The 27538-nt window shown below is 37.0% G+C and overlaps 1 protein-coding gene across 1 annotated transcript in view; it reads left to right on the top strand.

Moving 5' to 3' along the window:
* trappc14 (trafficking protein particle complex subunit 14) overlaps positions 1–27538 on the top strand; it is a 69804-nt gene that overhangs the window by 17433 nt on the left and 24833 nt on the right. The window contains exons 2-5 of the mRNA XM_028798133.2: positions 3035–3130; positions 10326–10455; positions 20218–20304; positions 22162–22282. Of these exons, the coding sequence (XP_028653966.1) occupies positions 3035–3130; positions 10326–10455; positions 20218–20304; positions 22162–22282 (434 nt within the window). The remainder of the gene's footprint in view (positions 1–3034; positions 3131–10325; positions 10456–20217; positions 20305–22161; positions 22283–27538) is intronic.

Genomic DNA, 27538 nt, shown 5'->3' with positions numbered 1-27538 from the left:
TGGGTTCCTTCTGACCAGGCCTGTGGAGTCGGTAGATAAATCCTTCGACAACGACTCCTTAGTTTCCGGTACTTCTGACTCCTCTGTATTTAATATGCTAATATATTTTCCATGTTGATTGAAGGAAGGCAACATACACGTCATTTAACCACAGAAGTACTGGCTAGGCAGCTGACTCTGTACCGTATTGGCCAGTTTAAACAAAAGACAAGAACCTCTGAACACACATCAGGCCATAGCGCACACCTCCACCTACATCATTACACTTGTGTACACTCAAATGAACTTGGTAAACACGTTATATCTGAAATAAAATGAAAACACTTTTCGTAATGTACCATAATCCAGATTACAATATGTGAGTGTTAGGTTGTATAATAGCTCAGCTGAACTTCACACTAGTAGTAACACAACTATGCACTGGGCTTTATTCTTACATCAGAGAAGTACTTAATTATGACTATTGTTTGTGAAATGGGACATTTGAACTTGCTGTATTTTTTTTTTTCATTACAATTTAAATTTATTAGGAGTCTGAGTCTGTACATTGTCTGGACTACGACCACGACTCCAGGTAGCCAGAATTGTCTCAGACTCCGACTCCACAGCCCTGCTTCTGACAGTCTTGATTTTATCGTGCCAGTCTTAATAAACATGCAAAATGCTTTGGTTGTAGTGTACATTTTCAATAAAAAATGTTCTTAATATGAGCACATACTTATTTTATGTAGTGCGTTATACTGAGGAATATTTTAAGATGCTCATGAAATCAGTAATAATTTCACAATAGAAGATAAAAGCAATTCCTGTGTATAACAGTATATAATAGCAAGAAAAAAAGAAAAGGTTAAAACTGATACAGAAAAACAATTGTGTTCATTTTCTAAGTCAAAAGAGAACTGATGGGTTTAAAGCATTGACCTGAATGAGATTAGACAGTGCAGGTCCCTAACAAAGGAATGTTTAAGCCAAAAGGATTAATGGAAGACTTTGGCTTTATGATTACATCTTTCAGCACATGTCTGCCTAATCTCTGAGCCAGGAAGTATTTCAGAAAAAAATTAAGTTGTTCGTATTACAAATATAATTTTTAGGAAACTAACTACAAGCAGAGAATGGCAGTTTTTCCCTTCCAAAGTGTGTTTAAATACTCTTTATGTCAAAATATGTTTTCTGTATTTTTAAAAATATAATTTTCTTATGTGTCATGTTAACTTAAAAAACTTGCCTGATTTTTTTATTTTTTAAGGTTGACAGTTTTCATTTAGTTGTCATTTTTTTTTATTAGTCTTTATTATTGTTTCCCTATTTGAATCCAGTTGTATGTTTGCCAATGATTAATGCCCCATTTGCTAGAACACTTAAAGCAAGCTGCTACAATGTATAGATGTACTGTAGGTGAACATCTCTGATGGGAAAAATTAAACATAAATTTTCGCTTGAAGTCCTGCAGCTGCAAAATTAGCTTCTAATAGATTTTATTAATAATTCCTTCTGAAACTGATAAGTAACTGGAGTGTTGATGTTTTGTGTCTGATCACAAACCCACTAAATAGAGACCATCTGATATCAGTTTTCATGACAGAGGAGTGACATGGTGTCAGCACTGTCTTCTGACAACTCCAGGAGATTAAGGTTTAAATCTTAACCAAACCGCTGTCTGTGTTGGGTTTGTTCTCAAAATGTTTATTTCCTCCTCCCAAATCCCCAAAAACTTATGCATTGAGTTTATTGATGGCTGGAATCAATGTTGATGTGTGTTCATGAATGTGCCCTGTGGTGGTCTAGCATTCTCTGCATGTTTAGTTTATGCCTTCTATCTGATTTTGTCATAATTGACTCTGGGCCAATATAACTTTTTTTTTAATTAAGGGTTTTTGCAAATGAATTTATGGATACTAGCACATAAATTCTTGTTCTGTCCAGGCCTGGCTATATAGGCTAAAGTTCCCTTTGCCTTATATTTGAGAAAACAGTTCAAGAAAATTGATGCAGTAAAAGCATTTTTGTGTTTTGACATCTGAAGCTAATAGCTATTTTTATTTTAATTTGTTGTAAAATAAGATTGTTTGAAGTTTAATTGAATCTTTGAAAAGAACAACACATAATACACCATTTATATACTGCACCTGACAAAGACAGACTAGTTTAAAGTAAAATGGACAATTGTGTATAGCAGTGTATTTATTATGATGCCATCATAACAAAAGCCTGACCTGACCTGACCTAAGAAGAGATGATGATGAATGCTGTATAAATGGATGCACATTACTTAGTGGAGGCATGCTGACTCAATAGTATCTTGTGACACCAACTTTCTACTCCATATGTGTGCACCCTATGAAGGGCAGCACACATCTGCCTTATTCCTTTTCTACAGGCCCCTCTTTAAAATGAAATGGATTAAGCAGTGCTTATGGGCAAACATATATACTAGACATTATACTAGAATGCAGCAAAGTTAAATGCCTGTCTTTGGAGGTCCATTTCATTTTTTTCAATGTGCAGTATATGAAAGAGTCAGTAATTTTATAATAACATCATCAAAACTAGGTATTGGTGAGGTGACTAATGGTTTACTCTGTGTGTGTGTGTGTGTGTGTGTGTGTGTGTGTGTGTGTGTGTGTGTGTGTGTGTGTGTGTGTGTGTGTGTGTGTGTGTGTGTGTGCACGCGCGTATGTTGGTATGGCAAACACACACACGTGTACTGAAGAACAAGTTTATTGGAGCAATTGTAAACTCTCTTCTGGGATCTGCTATAATGCAATAACCTATACATCACTGATGTACATAAACACATATGTTAGTTTAAAGTATAGTAAAATAGAGAAGATTTCAATCTGATTAATATAAAACATAGTGATCACTTGGTGAGCCTTATGATTTGCAGTTAAACATTGGAGTTGTGTTTTTTTTTTTTTGTTCTCCCCAGTGATCTTTAAAGACGATAGCCCTTGCAGTGTATTTGCTGCTTTATTTATGGTTGTCATAGACTGATGCCTAATGAGAACTTATTTCTTTCTTTTCTTATTAGTCTCCACTTGATGAGCCAGTAGTATTGAGTGATGAAGTCATCTTCCCCCTGACGGTCTCTCTTGACAAGCTGCCCGTAGGAACAGTAAAAGTCAAGGTGAGAGGGGAAATAATGTATGGGGAGGGAAAGGTGGAACTCTCCTTGAGGTCTGAGCTTACAAAAGTCTGATTTCTTGTTCTAATTATAAACACTGAGTCGCCACTATTTTAAGTGCACTTACTGTACCCTAGTTATTAGTCAGTCAGTGGCACGGTCATATATGCAGGTAAAGATATTTTTTTTATTTATATAAAAATGTTACAGATGTTACAAGGTTAGTCCACCAGCCTAAAAAAAATCATCTGACACCATGTTTTAAGAAACTGAGAGTAACGAATGAAAATTATGATGCATTACAGCCTCACAGTTAAGAGTTGAGCAGTTCTTTTTTGTCTGATGTCTACTATCTTATTTTTGTGAGAGCGAAGTTTAATTTAACCTGTTCCAGTTTGCTTTTAAGAGACAAAGGAAAGATGAATATTGTAATATTTTTTTTTCTGTCATACCTAATTCAAATTTCTTAATTTTAAAACTTCAGTTATGTTACCTCTTAATTTCTGTTTCTTAAACTGAAAAGGTTTAACTCCTTCAGTCTTTTTTCACGGCTCGTACATCACAGTCCTTGAGTCCTCTTAGTTGCTCTCCTCTGGACATGCTTGATTACTGCCAAGTCTTTTTTTTTTTTTTTGTAATATGGAGACCAGACCAGACAAGGCCCTACTAGTGTGTTATACAGCTTAAACCTAATTTTTATTTCATTATTTTCTGCATGTCATGCTATATAAACTAACATTCTGTTAACCTTCTTAATGGCTTCAGTTTCGCAGTCAGGTTTAGTGATGAGCGGACAATGAGTCTTGCATGTTTCTTGTAAGGTATATTTTAAGGTTTGAGACCTCTAATTGTGTACTCATAACTAACCAGTTCCCACTTGTAATACCTGACATTTCTTTTACTTTGATGCTAACCACTCTTGTGGAACCTTATCAAAAGCACTCTGAAAATCCAGATGACGTAAATAAAAAGTAATCCCCTCTGGTTGTATGCTTTTGTCGCTTCCTCTTAGAATTACAGAGTATTAGTGAAACACAATCTCCAATACACCTGTTCTTGACATGTCCTGCTGGACTCGTAGATCCGGCTCACCTTAAATCGCTTCTTAAATCCGTTCACACCTCTCTGCCAGCGTCTTTTGTCCTCTAAATGTGCTGATAAAAGACAAGCTGCCAGCAGCCGGCTATTCCATCCCCCCTCTGACTTAGAACGTGCACGAACTTTTTCCAGCTCATGCCTTGATTGATTATCTGGGAGTGAAGTGGAGTTTTAGAGTGGAAATAATAGATCGTTATTTGGAACACACGCATTTCATGTGTGTACCGTTTCTACAGTAATCTGTGTAAACACATTGTTAAAACAGAAACTTTTTCATATTTTAGTAATAAATGTTACAAAATGTAGGCATAAACTATAGAATGTGTAAAGCCCAAGTTCCAAAGATCAAATAAACACTTTCACAAAAGCTTCAAGAACTATACAACAGTTTCCGTGGCGTAGCGCGCTAAGAGTTGCCTCACAGAGCGCAGTAGCTTTGTTGTGCCTCACAGACATAAGTTCAGTTCCCCGCTGGGGATAAAGTGTTACTTCTTTTTTTCTTTTTAACCACAAACGGACATAAAATTTATAAATTGGTATGTACTGTCAGTTAATGAGATCGTTATATTTTCATGTGGGATGCTCCTTTTAAAGTATTTTTTTAACAATTGAGACTGCAATTAACATGAAAAACTGTCCTTATAACTTATTTTTTCAAGATCCATAACACACAGACAGACAGAGCACTGCGTAATAGAGAGACAGACAGGCAGAGATATACAAATAAACAGGGAAGGCACATGTACTGAAAGAAAAAAAAGATCAACATGTGCGTTGTTCCTGCTGCACTGAATAAGCTCACGTGCTCTAACATCACCCCTCCCCCCGATCCGACTCTCTAAGTAACAGCACAAGTACAGACACAAACCAAGTGTAATCAAGAGTTACCGGTTTGATCCTCACTCACTGCTATATTTGCCGTTTTCAGTAGTAAGCTGCTCTTTTTGTTAATATTATACAGTGAACACATGCACTTGATTTGTGTCTGTACTTGTGCTGTTACTTAGAGAGTTAGATCGGGGGTTGGGGTGATGTTAGAGCGCGTGAGCTTATTCAGTGCAGCAGGAACAACGCACATGTTGATCTTTTTTTTCTTTCAGTACATGTGCCTTCCCTGTTTATTTGTATATCTCTGCCTGTCTGTCTCTCTATTACGCAGTACTCTGTCTGTCTGTGTGTTATGGATCTTGAAAAAATAAGTTATAAGGACAGTTGTTCATGTTAATTGCAGTCTCAATTGTTAAAAAAATATTTTAAAAGGAGCATCCCACATGAAAATATAACGATCTCATTAACTGACAGTACATACCAATTTATAAATTTTATGTCCGTTTGAGGTTAAAAAGAAAAAAAGAAGTAACACTTTATCCCCAGTAGGGAATTGAACTCATGTCTGTGAGGTACAGCAAAGCTACTGCGTTCTGAGAGGCAAATCTTAGCGCGCTACGCCACGGAAACTGTTGTATAGTTCTTGAAGCTTTTGTGAAAGTGTTTATTTGATCTTTGGAACTCGGGCTTTACACATTCTATAGTTTATGCCTACATTTTGTAACATTTATTACTAAAATATGAAAATGTTTCTGTTTTAACAATGTGTTTACACAGATTACTGTAGAAACGGAACACACATGAAATGCATGTGTTCCAAATAACGATCTATTATTTCCTCTCTAAAACTCCACTTCACTCCCAGATAATCAATCAAGGCATGAGCTGGGAAAAGTTTGTGCACGTTCTAAGTCGGAGGGGGGATGGAATAGCCGGCTGCTGGCAGCTTGTCTTTATCAGCACATTTATAAGACAAAAGACGCTGGCGGAGAGGTGTGAACGGATTTAAGAAGCGATTTAAGGTGGGCCGGATCTACGAGTTTTTTTCGTAGACTCTGGTGATTCTAGTGTTAATAATGGCTTCCATCAATTTACCTTTGATGCTTGCTAAGCTTACTGGCCTGTATTCACTTGGTTCAGCCTGATCACCACTTTTATATAATCGTATAATATTTGTTCGCTTTCAGTCATTAAAACTTTCCCCAGGGTGCAGAGATTATCAAAAAAAATAGCGTCAGTGGTTATGTATGCAACAACTAACCTGTTTAAACATTTGAATTTGGATGCTATCAGTTCTAGAGGATTTGTCAATTTTCAGCATATTAAATCTACCCCTTCAATTTTCAAATTGCACAATACCACTCTGATAATCAGTTACTTTTGGGAAGTTAGACACTTTTTCATACATCTAAACTTAAGAAATGTGCAAGTTTAGAGGTTGCTAAACTGTTTCAAAAACATTTCTTATTTAACTGCACTTTTACAACTAAGATACTGAAAGAAAGTGTTTGGTTCATCTTTAGTCTTTTCCACAAATTTCTATCTGTCTTTAAGCTTCCTAATATCCTTTTTTAAATGTTGCTTGTGTGCTCTTATTACCCCAACAGTGAGCACTAGAATTATTTATATTATATGCAGTATACAATATTTTTCCTGTTCCTCCTTATTTGTAAACCACAGAGTTTTCTTTTGATGTCTTAGTGCTTTTAAATTTTAGGATGAACTTGTCCTGCATTGTATGTAATACACCTGTAAACCTCCTTTATTTGTCCCTGACTGATTCCACAATTAAAAGCTTGTCCTGGTTGATCTTTCTTAGACTTTACCACATCTGATTAAAATTTGTTTTGTAGAAAAGTTAAGTTTAATTTTGTGAAAACGCTGTCAAATGTATTATATTGTGGTCACTAGATCAGAGCTAAACCTTCTGAATTCTGTCGTGATTCTGTACATGTCGTACTGTACTTTTTGTGCTCCTTAGCATTTCTAGTCCTTTTTTATGCATCTGATGGTTGTTTACTTGAGGTGCAGACTGTGCCTGTTAATGCTACACATGTATCCACAATATTAAGCAATGTTGCTTGATGATAACTTCAGTTTCCGGGGTTGAAGCAAAATCTATGTAAATTTTGTATCTTTTCTGGTTTTTTTCCCCAAACATGTAAAAAGATGTGTGTGTTAGATAAATTTATAATTGTAAACTGACCTGATTAGAATGAGTGTAGGTGTGTGCTTCTGAAATGAAATGTTCCAAAGCAGATACTTGCCTTATTTCCAATTCTACCGTGATAAGCTCTATATTTGCCTTATTTCCAATTCTACCGTGATAAGCTCTCTTTCTCCATATCCCAGATATTGGAATAAGTGGCCTCAGAAAATTAACGGAAAGAAAAACTTGTAAAACGGAGCAATAAAATTTTAAAGACCCAACAGGCAATTGTTTGTAATCTTTTTAACAAACAAGTTTTATTACCACTTCAAAGAGTTCCATTCCTGGTAACCATCTGTAGGTTAAGTATTCTAATCTTTGTTAATCTGTACAGGGTGGGAAAAAAAAAATGTGTCATGTTCATAAGTATGTGGTATCTTATGTATTTGATTAGTTATTGTTGTTAAGTATGGTCTGATCTTAAGAACTGCTTGCAAGTCTGTTTAATACAATAGACTTTGTATTAATTTTGGTTGAAAACCATGGCCATACTTAAAGGAAAAGACGGTCTCTGAGGCAAACTTGCTAAAGGCTAAAATAAAAGGTTTGTTTTTCTTTTACTTGTGGAAGCACACTAATGCTGAGGTATAGCACCAGTGCTCTTCAAACAGCAGTGTGCTTTTGGCTCAAAGCTGAATGAGCAAAGACCGTAAAATTACACTACACAACTTCCCATCGCTACTGAGTGCCAAAAATATTGCTTCCTTTCCAGCTAAAAAAAAAAAAAAAAAACTCGCATTTCTAAGTTGTATCTAACAGAAGTAGTTGCTATCCACCATTTTTAATTTAACTATTAACAGAACAAAAAAGTACAGTCAAGCAGTTTCTGTAGCTCTGAACTGCGATTAGTGTACTTCACGACTGGTAGCTTGGCCCACTCCTCTTTACCAAACGGCTGCAGTTTGTTCAAGATTGATGAGTTCATTCTCCAAACTCCAAGTTCAGCTCTTTCCATGGATTTTCAATGGGATTCAGAACAGTTCAATGTTTTCTGCTCATCCATTTGTGGTTGTTTTTAAAGGTGTGTTTTGTCTGGAATGCTTTGAAACAAAATTCTATCCGTTCATTTCCATCATGTAACTCGCTATCTAGTCTTGAGCAAGTCACTCAACTCCTTGTACAGTCATCCCTCCTCCATCGCGGGGGTTGCGTTCCAGAACCCCCCGCGAAAGGTGAAAATCCGCGAAGTAGAAACCATATGTTCATATGGTTCTTTTTATATATTTTAAGCCCTTATAAACTCTCCCACACTATTATAAACATTTCCCGCACAATTATACAGCATAAACCCTTTGCATTCTCTTAGATATTAGGTAAGATTCGTTGAAATTATGTATGTAAACACAGTTTATATACAGTAAAACCTAAATATTATTTTAAAGATATCGAGCGTCTCCGATATCACATATGTTACAGCCATTACGACAGACAGGCCACCAGCAATAAATACGTACAATGCAAGAAAAATTGTATACAGTAAAATGTGTGTACAGTGACATTAAACTATATACATGTTATAAGTACTGTATGTAGATAATTAATTATGGTTACTCACCAACAATGACACGATGACTTGTCCGATAACGATGAGTTTAATTTTACTGCACAACAAAGGATAGCGTTACAGCTCTTCTAAAGGAGCCTCTTCAGGCGACTGTGTAGCACCGCCGTTGTTCTTCTTCCAGCACTCTTCAATCCAAATCCCTAAAGCAGATTCCATCCAGACTACTGCCTTATCACGTCCACTTGCAACTCATTTTGCGCCCTGGTTAAAGGACACTGCGGCCGTAGATCTTATATGCTTTTCCTCCTTTTTAAATAAAAAGAATCGTGGACTCATTGATGCCGTAATGGTGTCCTGCAGTGGTGTAGCTGTTCCCTTCCTTCAACATATCCAAAACTTTTACCTTTTCTGCAATCATTTGCATCTTCTGTTGGCGCTTGGACACGGCCCCTGAAGCAGTAGCAGGAGCATGTTAATGCTGAATGAGTGAGATGAGACTTCCTGGTTAATGCAGCACTCTGTCGCTGAGCCAATCAGCACACAGGAACTTAACTGTGTGCTCTGATTAGGTAGCTTCTCAGTCATCCGCCAATAGCGTCCCTTGTATGAAATGAACTGGGCAAACCAACTGAGGAAGCATGTACCAGAAGTAAAAAGACCCATTGCCTGCATAAACCCGCGAAGCAGCGAAAAATCTGCGTTATATATTTAGATATGCTTACATATAAAATCCGCGATAGAGTGAAGCCGCGAAAGTCGAAGCGCGATATAGTGAGGGATTACTGTACTCCAATTGTAAAAATATACTGTATATGCAAATTGAAACACCCCTGCTTTTATTTTGTATTGGGATTGCATTTATATAGAAAGATTTTATACTCAATAAGTTTACCTTATTGGTATTTGCCTGGACTTCAGATTTTTGCCAGCTCTTGGTGGAGATGTTATTTTCTCTTTCCTCCATTCCTCTGTCAGCAATTGCAAATTCTTAACAAACTACAGATTCTTAATTAATATTCTTACAGTATATTCTTAATTCAGATGGATCTGAAATTATTTTTTTCTTTAACATTTACATGTTTTGTGCATGTGTCTGTGGCAAAATACCAATTAAACACATGAAGATTCAACTTTGTAACACTGTAAAATGGGAAAAAGAGGCTTCAGTTACTGTACAATCAGGGTTCAGGTTTGATTTTGTCAGCTCAACAAAACCTGCTACAGTCCATAACCAGAAGTTAGCAGCAATAAATTTGTCAACTGAGCACCTGATTCTGACACCTTGCTGTTGTACTCTTGGCACTAGGAGGAATTCCTTTCAATGTATTAGCTGCATGAAGAAGTAAAGATGCCATTGTGTTCAGATTCATGCAGAACTGATCTTTATCAGCTTTGTGATTTTCAGCCGGAACACAAATTAGATTTTTGTCCCGTCAGGCTTTGTATGAACCTGATTTTCATTAGCTCTCTAACAGTTGTGTCCCAAATGTAGTAGTCTTTGCATACATATTACCTACTCTGGGCTAAAGAGATGTCTGTGGATTTTTAATCCTTGGCAGATTATTGTGACAGTATGGAAACGAGACATGGAGAAAGCAGAAGTTCAAGAGCATGGCTATTTAACTATCCTTCAGAACTGCAGTCCTTCTCTCACTTTTCGAGAAGACCTGAACACTTTCAAGGCACAAGGTAAGTGAACATCCAGGACTTCAGGGAAATGCGTAGTGGGGTGTAGCAAATACAGTATTTATGAAAAGTCTGTTGGGAAGTTATTTGATTCAGTGTGTCATACTGAGTTAAACGTAACAGGGTAAGAGTTGTCAGTAATGACAGTTTGTAGAATAGTATCCTTTATTGAGCACATCATCTCATGGCAGTTTCACGAAGTCTGATTTCATGTCAGTTTATAGTTGTTTTGACCTTGGATTATTTCCTTAGAGCATAAGTGGTTATCCTGGTATTCTCCTGTACTGAAAAGTCACTTTAGCCTGTAACTAAACAAAATGGGATTGAAACTACACAGTTGTAGCTCAAATGGCACCTCTGGCTTACTATGTAACTCTGACCAAGTCACTGCTGGCAACTGCTGGTGCTTTCATTTTATGAACATAATTAAGATGCTATTTGCCTGTTGTCATTGTTTTTAATACCAAGCATTAGGAACTATATGTATTCTATATTTGAGATATTTCTAAAACATTTTTTGATTATATAAATTGAATTTTAATGAATAAGTTACCTTTCAATCATACATGCAGTTCTTTTAATTTATATCTGACTCCTGCTATGCAGAGACCAAAAAAATGCCACTGATTTATGGTAGTTGAGTTAGGAATCGTCCTATAGAGCAGTGTAATAATATAGGCTATCACAGAAGTTGGTTCATTAAGCAGAACAATCCCATTAAACATTACTCCATAATCTATCTGAAAGATAAGTTAAAATTTTATTCCATCATGGCCTCTGCATGGTACAGTTCTGGAACATGACCCAAAGAGGAAGGTGCCTGATGGCAGATTTACAGAATTGTAACATCTTGGCTGATTTGTGTGAAGATGACCATGATTTGATGTGGATTGTATTTATCAATAACTGATCTAATTGGGAAGTCCTTTTCCCAGTGCACTTTCTTCAGGAACCTCTTTACATTTTGCTAGATAAAATTCTGAAAATTCCTTAACACTAATTAAGCATAAACATTTTTAAATAATCCTGTTTGCGTTGTTGTATTTATTTGTTTTCCCTACAAAAATGTGAAAAATCAAATGTGTTTAAATATAAAAAGGTGAAATTTAGTGTGCCTTGGTGGTTAAGATCTTCTACCTTAATTTTTAAACTCTAAGAACCAGCCACACACAACATAATCATCTCGAACCTACTTAATCCAATACCAGGTTACAGAGCCTATCCCAGCAGCATTGGGCACAAGGCTAGAACCAGTCTACTGCAGGCCCACACATACACAATTTGGAATTGCCACTTAACTTAAAAATACAGACATCTGGGATTCAAAACCAGGACTGCATTGTGAGGATGCAGGGCTAACGACTCCGCCAGTGTACAGTCCAGCAAGACAGACAATTGTTTGAAAAAAAAAGAGTTGCATCTTTGTTTTTAATTTGCATTATTTGAAGGGTAGGGCAAAGCTCTCAGATTCATCTTTTTTGTAAAGCTTTTTGAAGGTCTCTTATTTAACTCAGTTTTGTACACTGTCTCCAGGCTTACCTTTTGGCAAATGAATTTTCTTCCCGGGCTGTAGAGTATTGATTTGCTGGATGATGGTGTTGTGTCCTGGGTTTCTCAGTTGACATGATTACACCTGGCCTTGCATTTTAAACACCCAAGGGTACAGAGCTCTAACTATTCCAGTACCACTTACTAGAAATTGAAGTGCTGAATGGTTCTGCTTCACCAGATCTTCCTGAGTTGAATTTTTAATTTGCATCATATTTTGAGGGAATGGCTAATGTGTCCCATTCTAGATAGATGTCCCAGGGAATCATAGTTCTGCTGAACTGATGATAGGAATAATGACAGGCTTTGTAAGTTTTACATCCCACTGTCATCTAGTGCCTGGCATCATTCATTTGGTTTTCAGGAATACATAGCAAGATTTAAACACTCTTATTTAGAATGTGCATGCTTGTTTAGCATTTTGGATAAATGTTTCATATTTCTGTTGTGACTTTTTTCAAACAAAGAGTTTAATGATCACATTTTACTTCTTTCTGTCTTTGTTGTACTTTTTCCAAGTGCATTCAGGCCTTTTTTGACTGTAAAAGTAGATGTGAAAGAGTGCATGCAGAGATTTATTTAAACTGGATCTTATTTATTTGATTCAGATGTCTTAGAGTGTAAGAAAATGACAAAATCATATTCGTACTACTTTTCTTCATGAATGTTTTCAGTCTTGATTTGTAATTTTTGCACTTAGAAAATCAAAAAAGAAGATTTCATGCACTTTCCACAGCTTGAGTGTCAAATAATAGCCTATAGTTCTCAAAGCAAGCACACACCCAATGTGGAATTCATGCTATGCGTTTGTGTTTGAGCATCATGAACAGTTTAATCATTGTTTTAACTGGATGCAGACTTTATTTTTGCCTCAATATTGAGGAAAAACATTAGTGATGCAGCCTCCAGGCGGACATTCTTACATTCTGAATGAGCAACATCAGGCTGGCATTTTGTAGTTGTGGCATATGCAGGCTAACAAGAGAACAGACCTTTGATTGAAAATGCCACATAAAAAACACAAGTGTCTGGCAAACGCTGCCAGCAAAATGCTTGTTTAATACAATTCACTACAGGAATATTTCAAACAAACATTATGTGATAATCATAATTACAAAAGCTATGAAAGGATACTCAAGTTTTTATTAACTTAGTCTACATTGATTATTAAAGTAAACTAAAATGCATTATTTCAAGTGTAAAATGAATCTCAAAAACTTTGAAATCTTTGCAGGAAATAAAGTAAATATCTTAGTTTTTATGGCAATTAGCAGATAAACTGTACCTGGTGTCAGATACAGTATAACAATAAGCTGTTGCAAAAAGATGGTGCACTGATTGATGGCTATGAACACATTCACTGATTCTTATCTTATGGTGTTTAAATATTTAATAGTAGTAGTACAAGGCAGTGTTACAGAATATTGTGTATAATGTACGCTTCTGGTTGTTGTGCATGTATAAGATATGATCCAAATAGTCAGGGAATAATGTCATTGTGATTAATTGATTTCAGTGGAAATATTTTATTATGCCTCTCATCTGTGATTTTTGTATAGTCATCTCACGCCATGTTGTTTTTTTTTGGTGCAATATGAGGGGGCTCTATGGGCAGAAAATAGGAGACTAAGGCAAGAGAACCACCAGAACAGCACATGACAGGATAATCTCCTGTAGCAAAACTCATGGACAGAGAATTGGAGGTAGTCACGCTCACTGACATGATATCTGTCTGCTGAATGGCACAGGCTGCTGGGGCTCAAAAGACTCTGTTGTATGTGGTGCAAAGGAAAGAAATGGAAGTGAATCCCTCACAGCCCTAGGGGACTGGCCCTTTAGATGGATAGAGAGAAACCCTGCAAAAACGGCAAGCCTGATCATTTGAACATTCTCATTCTTTGCTTTTTAAGCAAGTAAGAGAAAATGTATATGAAACTCTTGGTACAGTATATTAAGTAAAGTACTGCATACCAGTTTTATTTCACTTCAGTTTAGCTTATTTTTTTAAAGTGCTCTTTACCGCGTGCAGACATGCAGCACTGCAACAAGTTCACAGGTAAAATGCATTTACAACTTTACTAATAACATAATGTATACATCTAAAGATACTAATCAGGTGGGCGGCACGGTGGCGCAGTGGTAGCGCTGCTGCCTCGCCGTTAGGAGACCTGGGTTCGCTTCCCGGGTCCTCCCTGCGTGGAGTTTGCATGTTCTCTCCGTGTCTGCGCGGGTTTCCTCCGGGCGCTCCGGTTTCCTCCCACAGTCCAAAGACATGCAGGTTAGGTGGATTGGCGATCCTAAATTGGCCCTAGTGTGTGCTTGGTGTGTGGGTGTGTTTGTGTGTGTGTGTGTCCTGCGGTGGGTTGGCACCCTGCCCGGGATTGGTTCCTGCCTTGTGCCCTGTGTTGGCTGGGATTGGCTCCAGCAGACCCCCGTGACCCTGTGTTCGGATTCAGCAGGTTGGAAAATGGATGGATGGAAATACAATGTTCATTTCTAATACCTGGTTGAAAACCCTTTGCTGGCAATGAGAGCCTGAAGTCTTGAACTCATGGACATCACCAGATGTTGGGCTTCCTCCTTTTTAATGCTCTGCCAGGCCTTTACTGCAGCGGCTTTCAGTTGCTGTTTGTTTGTGGGCCTTTCTGTCTGAAGTTTAGTCTTCAACAAGTGAAATGCATGCTCAATTGGGTTAAGATCAGGTGACTGACTTGGCCATTCAAGAATTTTCCACTTCTTTGCTTTAATAAACTCCTGGGTTGCTTTGGCTGTATGTTTTAGGTCATTGTCCATCTGTATCATGAATCAATTTGACTGTATTTAGCTGGATTTGAGCAGACAGTATGTCTCTGAACACCTCAGAATTCATTGGGCTGCTTCTGTCCTGTGTCACATCATCAATAAACACTAGTGTCCCAGTGCCACTGGCAGCCATGCACGCCCAAGCCATCACACTGCCTCCACCGTGTTTTACAGATGATGTGGTATGCTTTGGATAATGAGCTGTTCCACGCCTTCTCCATACTTTTTTCTTGCCATCATTCTGGTAGAGTTTGATCTTGGTTTCTTCTGTCCAAAGAATGTTTTTTCTAGAACTGTGCTGGCTTTTTTAGATGTTCTTTAGCAAAGTCCAATCTAGCCTTTCTATTCTTGAGGCTTATGAGTGGCTTGCACCTTGCAGTGCACCCTCTGTATTTACTTTCATGCAGTCTTCTCTTTATGGTAGACTTGGATATCGATACGCCTACCCCCTGGAAAGTGTTGTTCACTTGGTTGGCTGTTGTGAAGGGGTTTCTCTTCACCATGGAAATGATTCTGCGATCATCCACCACTGTTGTCTTCCATGGACGTCCAGGTCTTTTTGCGTTGCCGAGTTCACCAGTGCTTGCTTTCTTTCTCAGGATGTACCAAACTGTAGATTTTGCCACTCGTAATATTGTAGCAATTTCTCAGATGGGTTTTTTCTGTTTTTGCAGCTTAACGATGGCTTCTTTCACCTGCATGGAGAGCTCCTTTGACCGCATGTTGTCTGTTCACAGCAAAATCTTCCACATGCAAGCACCACACCTCAAATCAACTCCAGGCCTTTTATCTGCTTAATTGATAATGACATTACAACGGATTTGCCCACACCTGCCCATGAAATAGCCTTTGAGTCAATTTTCCAATTACTTTTGAGCCCCTGAAATGAAGGGATTGTGTTTAAAAAATGCTTTAGTTGCCTTACATTTGTATGCAATCGTTTTGTTCACCCCAGTGAATTAAAGCTGGAAGTCTGCTCTTCAACTGCATCTGAGTTGTTTCATTTAAAATTCATTGTGGTAATGTACAGAACCAAAATTAGAAAAAAGTTCTGTACTTTTGTCCAAATATTTATGGACCTAACTGTATATGCTCATTAACATTATAATTCAGTATAATCAGTTGACACTAGGACTGTGAGAAAAAACATCACAATTTGGATATACAGTAATTGAAAAAAAATATTTGAAAGTAAAGGCTGACATTTGATCGTAAAAGAATGGTGTTATTTTTTTTACCGCATACTCATTTTGGCATCATGATACTCTAGACGCACTATGCTGCAATACATTTTTTTTTTGCGTGTGTTTTGCACATCACTTCTATGATCAGTGTTCTTATCATTTTTAATGGTTAGTTTGTATCATCGTGTATAAAAGGGTAGATTTTTGTACTGCAGTGCTCTGCATTTTGACTAATAGGGGAGTACTAATAATGGTTTTTAAACAGCACCCTAAAAGTACTTTGTTCCTCCTGATCCCGTTCAGTTTCACTCTTGAACCTGAGATTCCTGATTTGTTATTGTTTTATATTAAAACTGTTAAGCATTCATCATTCAAGTTTAGAACTACTGCCAATGTTTTTTTTTTTTTGTTTTTTTTTGCAAAACACAAGGGTACCATTTTCTGCCCCTATTTCATTTAAATAAAAAGTTTATTTTTTGATTGAGAGTATGACATGTTGGTGCTGAATGTCTTAATGAAATCATAAACACATTTAGCTATGAAAGTAATCACAAAAATAACTAGCAAAAATTTGTTTCTACTAGATCAGGAAGAAATTAAATAAAATAGGCCATTTGAGAATTTTCACTTACAGTATTTCTCTGATAAACAGCATACTGTGAAAATCTTGATATTACTGCAGCTTTACCTGGTGTAACTTCCAGATTCCCAGGTCTAAGCTAAAAGCTACAGTGCTTTAGAATAAGTAGCCCTGCAATTCAATGGCACACTCCTCTTCCCCGTGTTGCTCCAGACACAGCTGGGATAGATTCTGGCCCTCCACAGCCTAAATAGAACTATGGGGGCTTGATAACAGATTTAATTAAATATATGATTTTTCAAAATAATATGGCATTAGAAAACATAAAGAAACAACAACTATACTAGAAAGTGAGGGCAGTGTATTTTTAAGACAGGTGAAATGTAAAAACATTATAATGCATATGTACTTTTGTATCTTTGGAATTTTACATTGATTAAAGTCTGAAATTCAGTTATGCTGAATTTGTGAAGGAAAAAATACAGTACATAGATGAGTTTTGTTAGAAAAGAAACAAAATTAAAACATTTTTAAATTTTAATGAGACGGCCTTCGCCGTTTTATTGAGACATGTCTTAAGATAGAAAGACTTAATAATAATCATACATTTTATTTCTTTAGCACCTTACCCAAGCTCAAAGCACTTCACAAAAATTCTGAATGAATATACAACATTGGATACAAATAATATCTGCATAAAATGCTAAATAAAGATAAATATACAAAGCTTTGAAGTGGAATAAGAGGCAAGAAATCATAATAAAAATATAAAATACTATGAGAAAACCATGAACAAATAGCATCATTTGTGATACAGATGTAGATCATCCAGAGCACATGGACAAACTGAGATAAAGAGTCAGAACTTCAGGGTAAGTTGAATGCAATCCTAAACAAATTAATTTTAATTTGCCTTTTCAAAGAATAAATTGAAATGGCTGCTCTCTTTAATTTAGGGAGGTCATTCCAAAATTAGGGGTGCAATAGCACTGAAGGCTCTGTCACCCACAGAGCACAGGTTCGTTTGGGGCACAACAAGATTGCCAGAGTCTGTGGTTGAACAGGATCATGGTGATGGAGAAGGTTACTGATGCTGGTGCAAGGCCATTTAAGGCTTAATAGCTTAATAACAGAATTTTAGGCTTGAGACTGGCATAAGAGCTAGTGGGCTAATAAGAACTTAGCTTTATGAGACACTTGTGATGTCACATCTAGATTGATGTGAGCTGTTTTAATATCCATATTACAAGATAGTTATTATAGTGCTGGAGAAAGTCCATTACTAGACTGATTCCATGATTGCAAAGTAAGAATAGTGAAAAAACATTGAAAGATTTGGATCTTATAAGCTTAAGAAAAGGGAATAAATGGTGACATTTCTATGGGGTTGATTGGCTGATAAACATTGGCCTTCTGTAGTTGGTGCCACTAAATCACAGGAAACCCTCATGCACAAAAGTCAAAGGCTGGGTCATACCTTATACCTGATTCTATCATTTCCAATGAGCCTGAAATTGAATTAAAATTGGTTTAGGAAAAGATGGAGACATGATAGAAGTGTTTTATAAAATATGAAATGAGTAAGAAATTGGATCTGAACACTTACTTTGTAAGTGGCTCTTCAACATGTACAAAAGGACAAAGCTAAAAAAAGGTGGTCAAAGTTGAAGTGTTAGTTAAGTGTTAAGGTTCACTTTTTAAAGTGTTAGGGAATATTTTTTTTGTTGCTTGTTATAGATATACAGAACAATTACCGAGTATTGCAGTTGTTAGTTGTAGCTATGACTTTCTAATCATGTTGATGTTTTGCAAATGTTAGGCGACAGTGGCGGTTTGTAATGACCACCCCCCACCCCACCAATGTTTTAAATTAATTTGGTAAAGCAAAATGATCATTATATAATTTTGTTTATTTGCACAACATGCCTGGTGTCAGTGCATGTCAACATGCATTAAAAATTGGTTCAGACTTATATTTGTTTCATTTTTGTATAAATACCTATATTTCCTGAGTGATGGACGCTGGCCAAATGACAGCATATGTAAGTCCTTGATCTTTTGGTAAGCAGGTGACCTGAGGCTGCCCTTTATTTGGTTGCTTTTAAATTTTTCCAGCGACACAGCTCTCTGGGCCCCAGACACTCCTACGTTTATTGGCAGCAAATCAGTATTGTTTTAAGTTTTTTTTTTGTTTTTTTTTAATCTAATGTGATAGGACTATTGTTGATGCACTATTTCAAGTTGACGTCAATAGTTCACAGTTTACACCTGCCATTAACGTAACTACAACTGAGTGAGCGCGACTTTAGGGAGATGGCAACTTCAATTGGAACTAGAGAAATCAAAGAAAATTTGGTTATTTATTTAACGAAGCACCCCTTCATAAATTGTTCACTTGAAGAAAAAGAGAAGATAAAGGAGTTTAGACTGAACTGACCTGACTTAAGAATTCGGCAGCAGACAAGTAATCTAGGACGTGGTTACACACTGACGATTGCCATGTTAGAGCACTTTGGACATGTCTCCTGGCTGCTAGAGACCATCTGACCTGGGTGTGTGGTCAGCAGCGAGCCTCACAAGGCTTGTGGATAGTGGCCATACGAGTTGCTTCTGAGGCAGAGAAGGACAGGTAAGGGGGGAAGCAGCTTAGAGATGCCCCCAAAATGCTCACTAAGTGCCGTGCCAGCAAACGCCGATCTTGTAGGTCCTTTTTCACTGGATTCAGGCAGTTGAGCAAGTGTATGAGAGAGACTGTATATTGCAGTTAGTAAAATAGTGGTGTACCTTCAGATGATTTTGGTTTCAAAAATTGTGCCACTACAGAAAATAAGGTTATTGGAACATTCTGGAGGAGGGGGTGCGGACATTTGGTATTTGTTTTGGCAAAATGGAGAATTGGGCAATTTAGAGACACCGGCATATTATATAGTTTGGGTGCCAGGTGCACCTTTTCCTTTCCACTTCTATAGGGCAAGTTATGGGAGGAATAAGGGACTGTGGATGTCACAAACTGAAGATTTGGAGCACAGTAGAAATGTGAAAGATGGCATCAGATTGGGCAGCATGGCGGAAAGGGTATAATATATTTTAGCCTGGATTTCTCCTATGGGTCTGGTATTATACAGGCTGTGATGTGCATTGACACTATTATGAGGACCACGAGAGCATGTGGAATAACCAGATAGAAAGGTAGACGTGAAAGGCACTATATAATAGATAAGTGCTGCTTCAGTTTTTCCCTAAAAAAACTGCGCCCCACCCAAATTGTTTTTTTTTTTTTAAACTATCCGCCACTGTTAGGTGAATTGAAATTTAAAATTGTTGTTGGGCTATTTCCTATTCTTCTGTCAACCCATACTATGTATTTGTGCACTGTTCTAAAATAGATTAAAGGCAAGTCTTTGTAATTATGGGGTTAAATTTAAAAAGAGAATGGTTACAGCTTCTGAATTTAGAGCATTTATTCAGTAACACTCTTCAATTTTATTGCTGTGCCATCCTCTTTCAAAGCAAGGAAACGTAAGGCTTGTTTTGTGGGAATGCAAATACTTTTTGAAAGTGTGCTTTGTTGTTCTCCTAGGACATTTAGTATTTAAAGAGATGCACAATGGTTTAAACTTTTTATTGTTTTTTGTTTTATGTTTTCCTCAGTAAGCACAACCTTAACGGTGTTACCGCCTCCCACAGTGAAGTGCCAACAGATGACCGTGTCTGGAAAATACCTCACCATCCTGAAAGGTATGTATGTCAAAAGCATACCACAAATGAGTGATGAGATTATAATCAGTTGGGTGTGTCCAGTTGCTAAACAGGGAGCAAGAGAAAAAGCCCAGTAAAAGTGATGTTTATCATATAGACTTGTTAGCCATCTTATTAGCCAACCTCAAACACAATGAGGTGTTTCTGAGGATTCAGTTGTGTCAAGGTGTGCAGCGATTTCCTTTAGTGTATGCCATAAGTTGAATTAGTTTATAAAACTTTTTTTGACACGTTTTGTGAAAAAAAAAATGTAGAAGTTACATTAATCTGTTTGTGCTTTATAATTTGAACACTTTGAATGGCATGTTCTTATTTCTTGCTTTTGTGTCTCTATTGGAGGAAAAAAAATCTGTGGAACTAATTTATAGTCATTCCCACTGATGACCAATGAGGTTCAAAGGGCAAAAATTTTACCCTTCCAAATCCAGATTTTTGTGTTATATTAAGTAATTCTCTCTCTTCTTTTACAATTAGTGATGCTGTCCTTGATAAATACTAAATGTTCTCTATTACTGACTGGATTTTTTTTTCTTTCCAGCCCCCACATTACTGCACAAACACTGAGATGTATGTAGGTTAGACAGTAGCAAATGTAAATGTGTTTCCAGAATGGGGTGGACTGGTGGCTCTGAGGCTAAGGATCTGCGCTGGTATCCGGAAGGCTGCCGGTTCAAATCCTTGTTACTGCCAAAGGAGATCCTACTCTGCTAGGCCCTTGAGCAAGGCCTTTTACCTGCAATTGCTCCAGGGGTGCTGTGCAATGGCTGTCCCTGTGCTCTTACTATAAGGGGCATGTGCAAACTAATAAGTTGAAAAAGAATAAAATGTCAGTCTCATTTAATAAGTGGCGTTATTAATGCAGTCATTTTCCACCTGTCAATTGTAATTTTTTTTTTAAGCAATGATTAGTGTTTTCATCCCTGTGTATTGTATTTATAAAGTTTCTTGTGGGTGCTCTGGTTTTCTTCTGAAATTCTCACTGACTAGCATCAGACTGTGCGGAACTGGTGTGGCACCAGCTTTATTCTCCCAGTCCTAATGATGTTATCAAAGGGTTTTACGGTACTTTGAATTTATGGAAGACCCCAAGGGTACATCAAATCCAGTGATCACCAGAACACACTGTAATGAGACTGACCCTAGGAACTGGTTGGAAATTCCCTATCATTCATATCTTCAAGGCACAGTGCTTATAAAAATTGGCTGTACAGTTGTTCAAAAGAATTTAAAACATTTTTGTGATTGTTAAGTTTACTACTTATTGTTGTGTGAGGTATTTTGAGTATCAGAAGTTTATCATTCTAAGCAGTATGTTACTTAACCCAAGCTAAAATTCTTCCAACAGTTTTGTGGGTCAGGAATTCTGTGTTAAATTTGTGGTCATTTTTGATCTTTTAGCATTAGATTATCCTTTTTTTGAAAGTGTTTCATATGATTCCTTGTTGTGGAATTGTTTTTGTTAGCATGATGTAGAATATTACTTTAATCTGTATTTGATTAATCCAGTCTTGAATTATAATAAGGGTGAGAAAGACTTTATCATGTTTGATTATTTTTACATGATTTTGATGATGTAACAAATTGAAAATTTTGAAAGCCAATTTAGGATGTGTAACTCTGGACCTATTTTGATTTTCCTTATTTCTATGAAAATTTTGGAGAATGAAAAAATTTTTCAAGATCTGGAAATCTTGCTGAATATGTGGCTTGGGGGTCTGTGAATACCTTTTCATGATATAAAATTAGAAGATCAGAAGTGAACTTTGGACAGATTTGTTTCAGATTTAAACCTTAAACATGTTTTTCATCACTGACTGTGATCTAATCTTTCTTTAGTGTTGAACACATCCTCCCAGGAGGAGATCTCCATTCGAGATGTTAAAATTCTGCCAAACTTCAATGCCTGCTACCTTCCCATGATGCCAGATGGCTCTGTGCTTCTTGTGGACAATGTGTGGTGAGTTGATGGATGGTTTTGTATAGCATTTTGAACCATTATTTAAAAGTGTAACCTTTTGACAGTCACTTACCTGATACAAGTACTAGATCCATTTAAGAAAATCTACAAGTTTCTCTGTACATCTGGAAGATATGCAAGCTCTATGGTTCATTACATTGCCTGCATGAACTGAACTAAATCTTTCAAGCAAAGCCACGTCACAAAACCTATGTTTTGATTTCTTTGTATTAGCTTCTGTATGCATACTTCTGAGGTCAGATTTTGGTTTATTCTTTAAAAAATTTATTTTAGAAAGATTTGTAAAAGAGCACTGACCAGGTGAAAAATTTGCACCAGCTTAAGAAAACCACTCCTGAGAAAAATTAGCCTTTAAATGGCTTAAAGTGGAGCAGTCACAAGACTCAGTGACTCTACACAATAAGAAAGGTTTATGGATATAAAAAATGCACTGAAATGCAACTGTAATTTATGCACTCATACTGACACAACCATACAGTACACTAACTGAAATCTTAATTAGTTCATCTGTTTTCTAAAACCAATTACAGTAGACCCCCGCGAAGATGCGGTTCAGGGTTCGTGGCCTCAGTTTTTCGCAGATTTTTCCTTAGAACCTAACTAATACTTGTTAGCGGAAACCGCAAATATCCTCTGCAATTTTTTATGGATTTTTTCGTGGCAATACTGCACTGTAGAAAGAACAGGAAGCAACCGTAGAGGAAAATGCAGCTTGGGATGGTGAAAGTAGCCAATCCGAGAGTGTTGTACTCTACTAGAATTTGAAACTGTATCTCCCAGCAGTCACTGCAGTTGCTCTGATTGGTCTTCTGCTGAGGGTGCAGGGGCTGTTGGGGTCAAAGGATGTCAGCGCGGCTTTTAAAAAGGGGGCCGGTGACCAAAAGAAAAAAAAAAAATTGTAATTTGTGTTGCAAGTTCCTGTCTCTCTGCCTGCATTCTGTTGGGTTACCTGTACTTACTCGTTTTGTCCTGGATCGTTTCGTGGTTGGGGTCTGGATTGTCTGCCATCTGCCAGTGTACATGAGGACTGTAAGTGGGTTCATTGCCATCCTGCAAAGAAAGGAGCGCTGCTGAATCCGTCCACCCGTCTTCACCATTTCAGGAACTACCGGTATGACTATCTTTACATTCCCATTCAACATGCGGATCTCTGGACTATCTATTTTCATCATTACATTTCATCCATTGCCGTTTTTCATGGACTTTATTTACTGTGTGTGTTTTGTTGGTGCTTTGTTGTATTTAATGTATAATTGCCGTAAGGGGAACAGGGGTGGTATCGTTGTTTTCATTACATTCTTTATTTGCTGCTTAATTACTAGTTTGCTTTGTTTTTGTCTCTGTTTCTGAGTGCGTGCTGGTTGGGTCAAGGTTGGGTGTGTCCCTGGAATCTCCACCATAAAAATAAATAAATCACAGTCTTCTTGACGGTGTGAATCTTAGTGGCACTGGACCGCTACTGATTGACTGTGATGCATCTCCAGCTGAGTGTTGTCGTGTTTTCCATTTTGTTGTTCTTAATCCTTAAACTGCTGCAACCAGCTATTGTCAGTTCCCAGTGCAATTTACCAGCACGCCGGAGCTGATCAGTCAGTGCCGTACATTCATTGAGCAGCCAGCTCATGACCACTGCTGGCCCCTGCAGCATTGCAGCCTCAGTGTCTCTGGGATTCAGCCAGTGCACTAGACTAGCCTGCAAGTATCAGCGCTTACCTCTGTGTGCTTGCGTGTGCAGCCAGTTCCAGCGCAGCTGACTTGGTGATTTACTGAATTTCATCAATGGCGTCAGTTGCACCTTGTGCATATTGTTCCAGTGGTTTTTTTAAATAGTTTTTACAGTTCATTAGCAGTGTGTAAAATGATCAGTGTTGCAATAATTATGATGCTCTTTGCATGAAAAAAAATGCGTTCCATTAAAATTTCACTTTTTCTTTGTGAATTGTGACGTTTACTTAAAAAGTGAAGCAAAAAGTATTTGGTGTCCAGGGATGCATTAACCCCCAAGTATGTGGTAGTTTAAGGGTTAAAGCCCCAAGATGCCACCAAAACGCCCTGCACCTTCTAAGGCTTCTGGCAATGAAAACGCACTTGCATGAATTACAGTACATATAGCGGTAACATCTGTATTTTACATTCTAGCACTGCGGGAGACATAGCAGTACAGTACTGTACAGTATATGGGTTTACCTTTACATTCTTTTTTTAGGTAATGTATTAAGCTGAGGTTGAAATTAAATTAAAGTGTTTTGGGGGCATATTTAGGGTTTAAAATATAAAAATAGGCATTTTTTTTAACCACATCCATAATTTGCGGTTTTTCTCAATTCATGGGTGCTTTAGGAACGTAACCCCTGCGAATTTCAGAGGTGTACTATATTCCAATTCACAATAAAAATACTTTGGCAGTTTGTTGTCAGCATGATAGCACTAATAAAAAAAAAATCTGTGATCATGACATCACCATGGTCTCATGAATGACATTCCTGTTAGGTTATACTGACAGATCAATAGCCAAGAAAGCCACAGATTTTCATGGGTGCCTACAGGGGGAAAATAATGGCAATAAACCAGGGACCAGTCCTAAACTTGGCTGAGTATGGTTTCTTGTACCTAGAATAAATGAAACTTTAATTTATGTCTTACACATGCAAAACATGCAGTAGAGTTAATAAGGTGTAGGACTGGCAAACAGTTTGGTAGCTAATTAACTTGGCCATGAGGAAATTCTGGAAATACGAGGTGTGGTAGGTAATGGTTGGCTTCAGGTTTGGTTCTAGGGTAGCTTTTAGGGTGCAAACATTGATCAAATTTCTTTAACTGTTGGTTAATAACCATTAATCTTTAAAAGGAGACACCCTATTTAATGACACAAAATACAATGCAAAGGTAAATGATCACAGATTTATTTATTGGTTGGTGAATAGCAGATTGCTGAAGCTGTAGTGATGGGATTACTATATCTATACATATTAATAAAAGGCAAAGCCCTCACTGACTCACTGACTGACTGACTGACTCACTCACTCATCACTAATTCTTGAACTTCCCGTGTAGGTGGAAGGCTGAAATTTGGCAGGCTCATTCCTTACAGCTTACTTACAAAAGTTAGGCAGGTTTCATTTCGAAATTCTACGCGTAATGGTCATAACTGGAACATATTTTTTGTCCATATACTCTAATGGAGGAGGCGGAGTCACGTATCGCGTCATCACGCCTCCTACGTAATCACGTGAACTAAAAACAAGGAAGAGATTTACAGCACGAGTCAAACGCGGGAACGAAGGTAAATGACGTTAATTTTTGACTGTCTTTTAATACTGTGTAAGCATACATATTAACACATGTGCAATTAAACGTGTGCATTTACGGGGTGATTTCTCAGGCTTAAAAGCTCGCCTTTTATCAAACGCGGGAACAAAGGTAACTGACGTTGTTCACATGTCTTTTAATACTGTGTAAGCATACATATTAACACGTGCAATTAAACGTGTACATTTACGGGGTGATTTCTCAGGCTTAAAAGCTAGCCTTTTATCAAACGCGGGAACAAAGGTAAATCACGTTCTTCACTGTCTTTTAATACTGTGTAACCATACATATTAACACATGTGCAATTAAACGTGTGCATTTACGGGGTGATTTCTCAGGTTTAAAAGCTCGCCTTTTACTAAAAAGGTAAATGCAAAACTATTTTCAATCATTCTATGATCTGCTTCTCACAACTGAAGGCACCGTGGCTGATGTTACGTCACTTGCTGTCCAACCATAAGCGTTACCTGGTAGGTAACCGGACACTCTCTTCACTCCCTTTCGGGAATCGAACCTCTGAGGTTTTCTTTTGTTCTTAATTAAAATTTAAAAGCAATACTTCACCTACAAAAGGTTGCCATTCATTTGAGGCAAGATTGCTTTTCTTCTGTACAACTATACGTTGCATTCTCAAGAGTGTGCTTGCACGGCTTCGGATATAGATATATGTATGTCTATATATAAATATGTAAGCTTATAAGTACTGCCTTACTTCTCTTTAAGAAAGGAAGATGTAATGATACTTGATTTAAACGATTCCATGTCTTTCTGGGTTTACGTAGCTTATTGTCAATATCTACACCTGTTTTTAACACTTATTTACTGAAACTGGCTTTCACGAAAAAAGTTAGGGCTTTGCTACAGGATACACCCTCCACAAGTTAAGCAAGTAAAAATAAAATATATATTTCTGTTTTATTTAAACCTTTTAAGTTCGTATGCATAGCCCCATTTGGCTGTTTAATTTTTTTTTTCTTTCTTCAGTAATATTTAATCTCCTTAAAGAAAAAGAACATATCCATTTTACTTTTTTTGTATCTCATTAGTAATATTTTAGTGTAAAAGAATAACCAGTATTTAAACCTTTTATGTTACTTTATACATTTATTTTACACAATGTTGAAAAATTAATAAGAAAGCTACATATTTTGGCAGCTGCTGCTTTCATTTTCAATGAAATGAAAAAAGCTCTCCAAGAGAGAACCTCAATGAAGAAGAAACATAAAAATCAGAAACCCTCATTTATAAAAGTTTGCTGCAGATGACTTAACTGAAAATAAATGAATAGTTCCTATGTGTATAATACATATTTATCTATTTTACTTATGCCTTTATTCCACCAACTTACAACATCGAGGTACAATTTGTTACATTACTTTTGTTTTTTGCAGCACAGGCAGGTGAAGTGACTTCCTCAGGGTCACACAGTGGTGTCAGTACCAGGATTTGAACTGACAAGGTCCGGGTTTACTGAAATATTACTGAACAAAGAAAAAAAACGAAAACGGGCAAATACGGCTATGCATACAGATGTCCATCCGTCCATTATCCAACCTGCTATATCCTAAATACAGGAGCCAATAAGTACATATGTTTATATACAGTATATATATATGTGAATGTATGTATGTATATATGTATGTCTATATATATATATATGTAGATATATAAATTTGTATATGTATATATATATGTTTATGTGGATGTGTATATGTGTATATACGTATGTATATGTAGATATGTGTATATGTAGATATGTATATACAGTGGTGTGAAAAACTATTTGCCCCCTTCCTGATTTCTTATTCTTTTGCATGTTTGTCACACAAAATGTTTCTGATCATCAAACACATTTAACCATTAGTCAAATATAACACAAGTAAACACAAAATGCAGTTTTTAAATGATGGTTTTTATTATTTAGGG

Source organism: Erpetoichthys calabaricus, chromosome 3 (genome assembly GCF_900747795.2).
Source record: "Erpetoichthys calabaricus chromosome 3, fErpCal1.3, whole genome shotgun sequence".
Lineage (NCBI taxonomy): Eukaryota > Metazoa > Chordata > Cladistia > Polypteriformes > Polypteridae > Erpetoichthys > Erpetoichthys calabaricus.
Note: the sequence above shows the minus strand (reverse complement) of the source record. Positions and strands in the feature narration are given on the sequence as shown.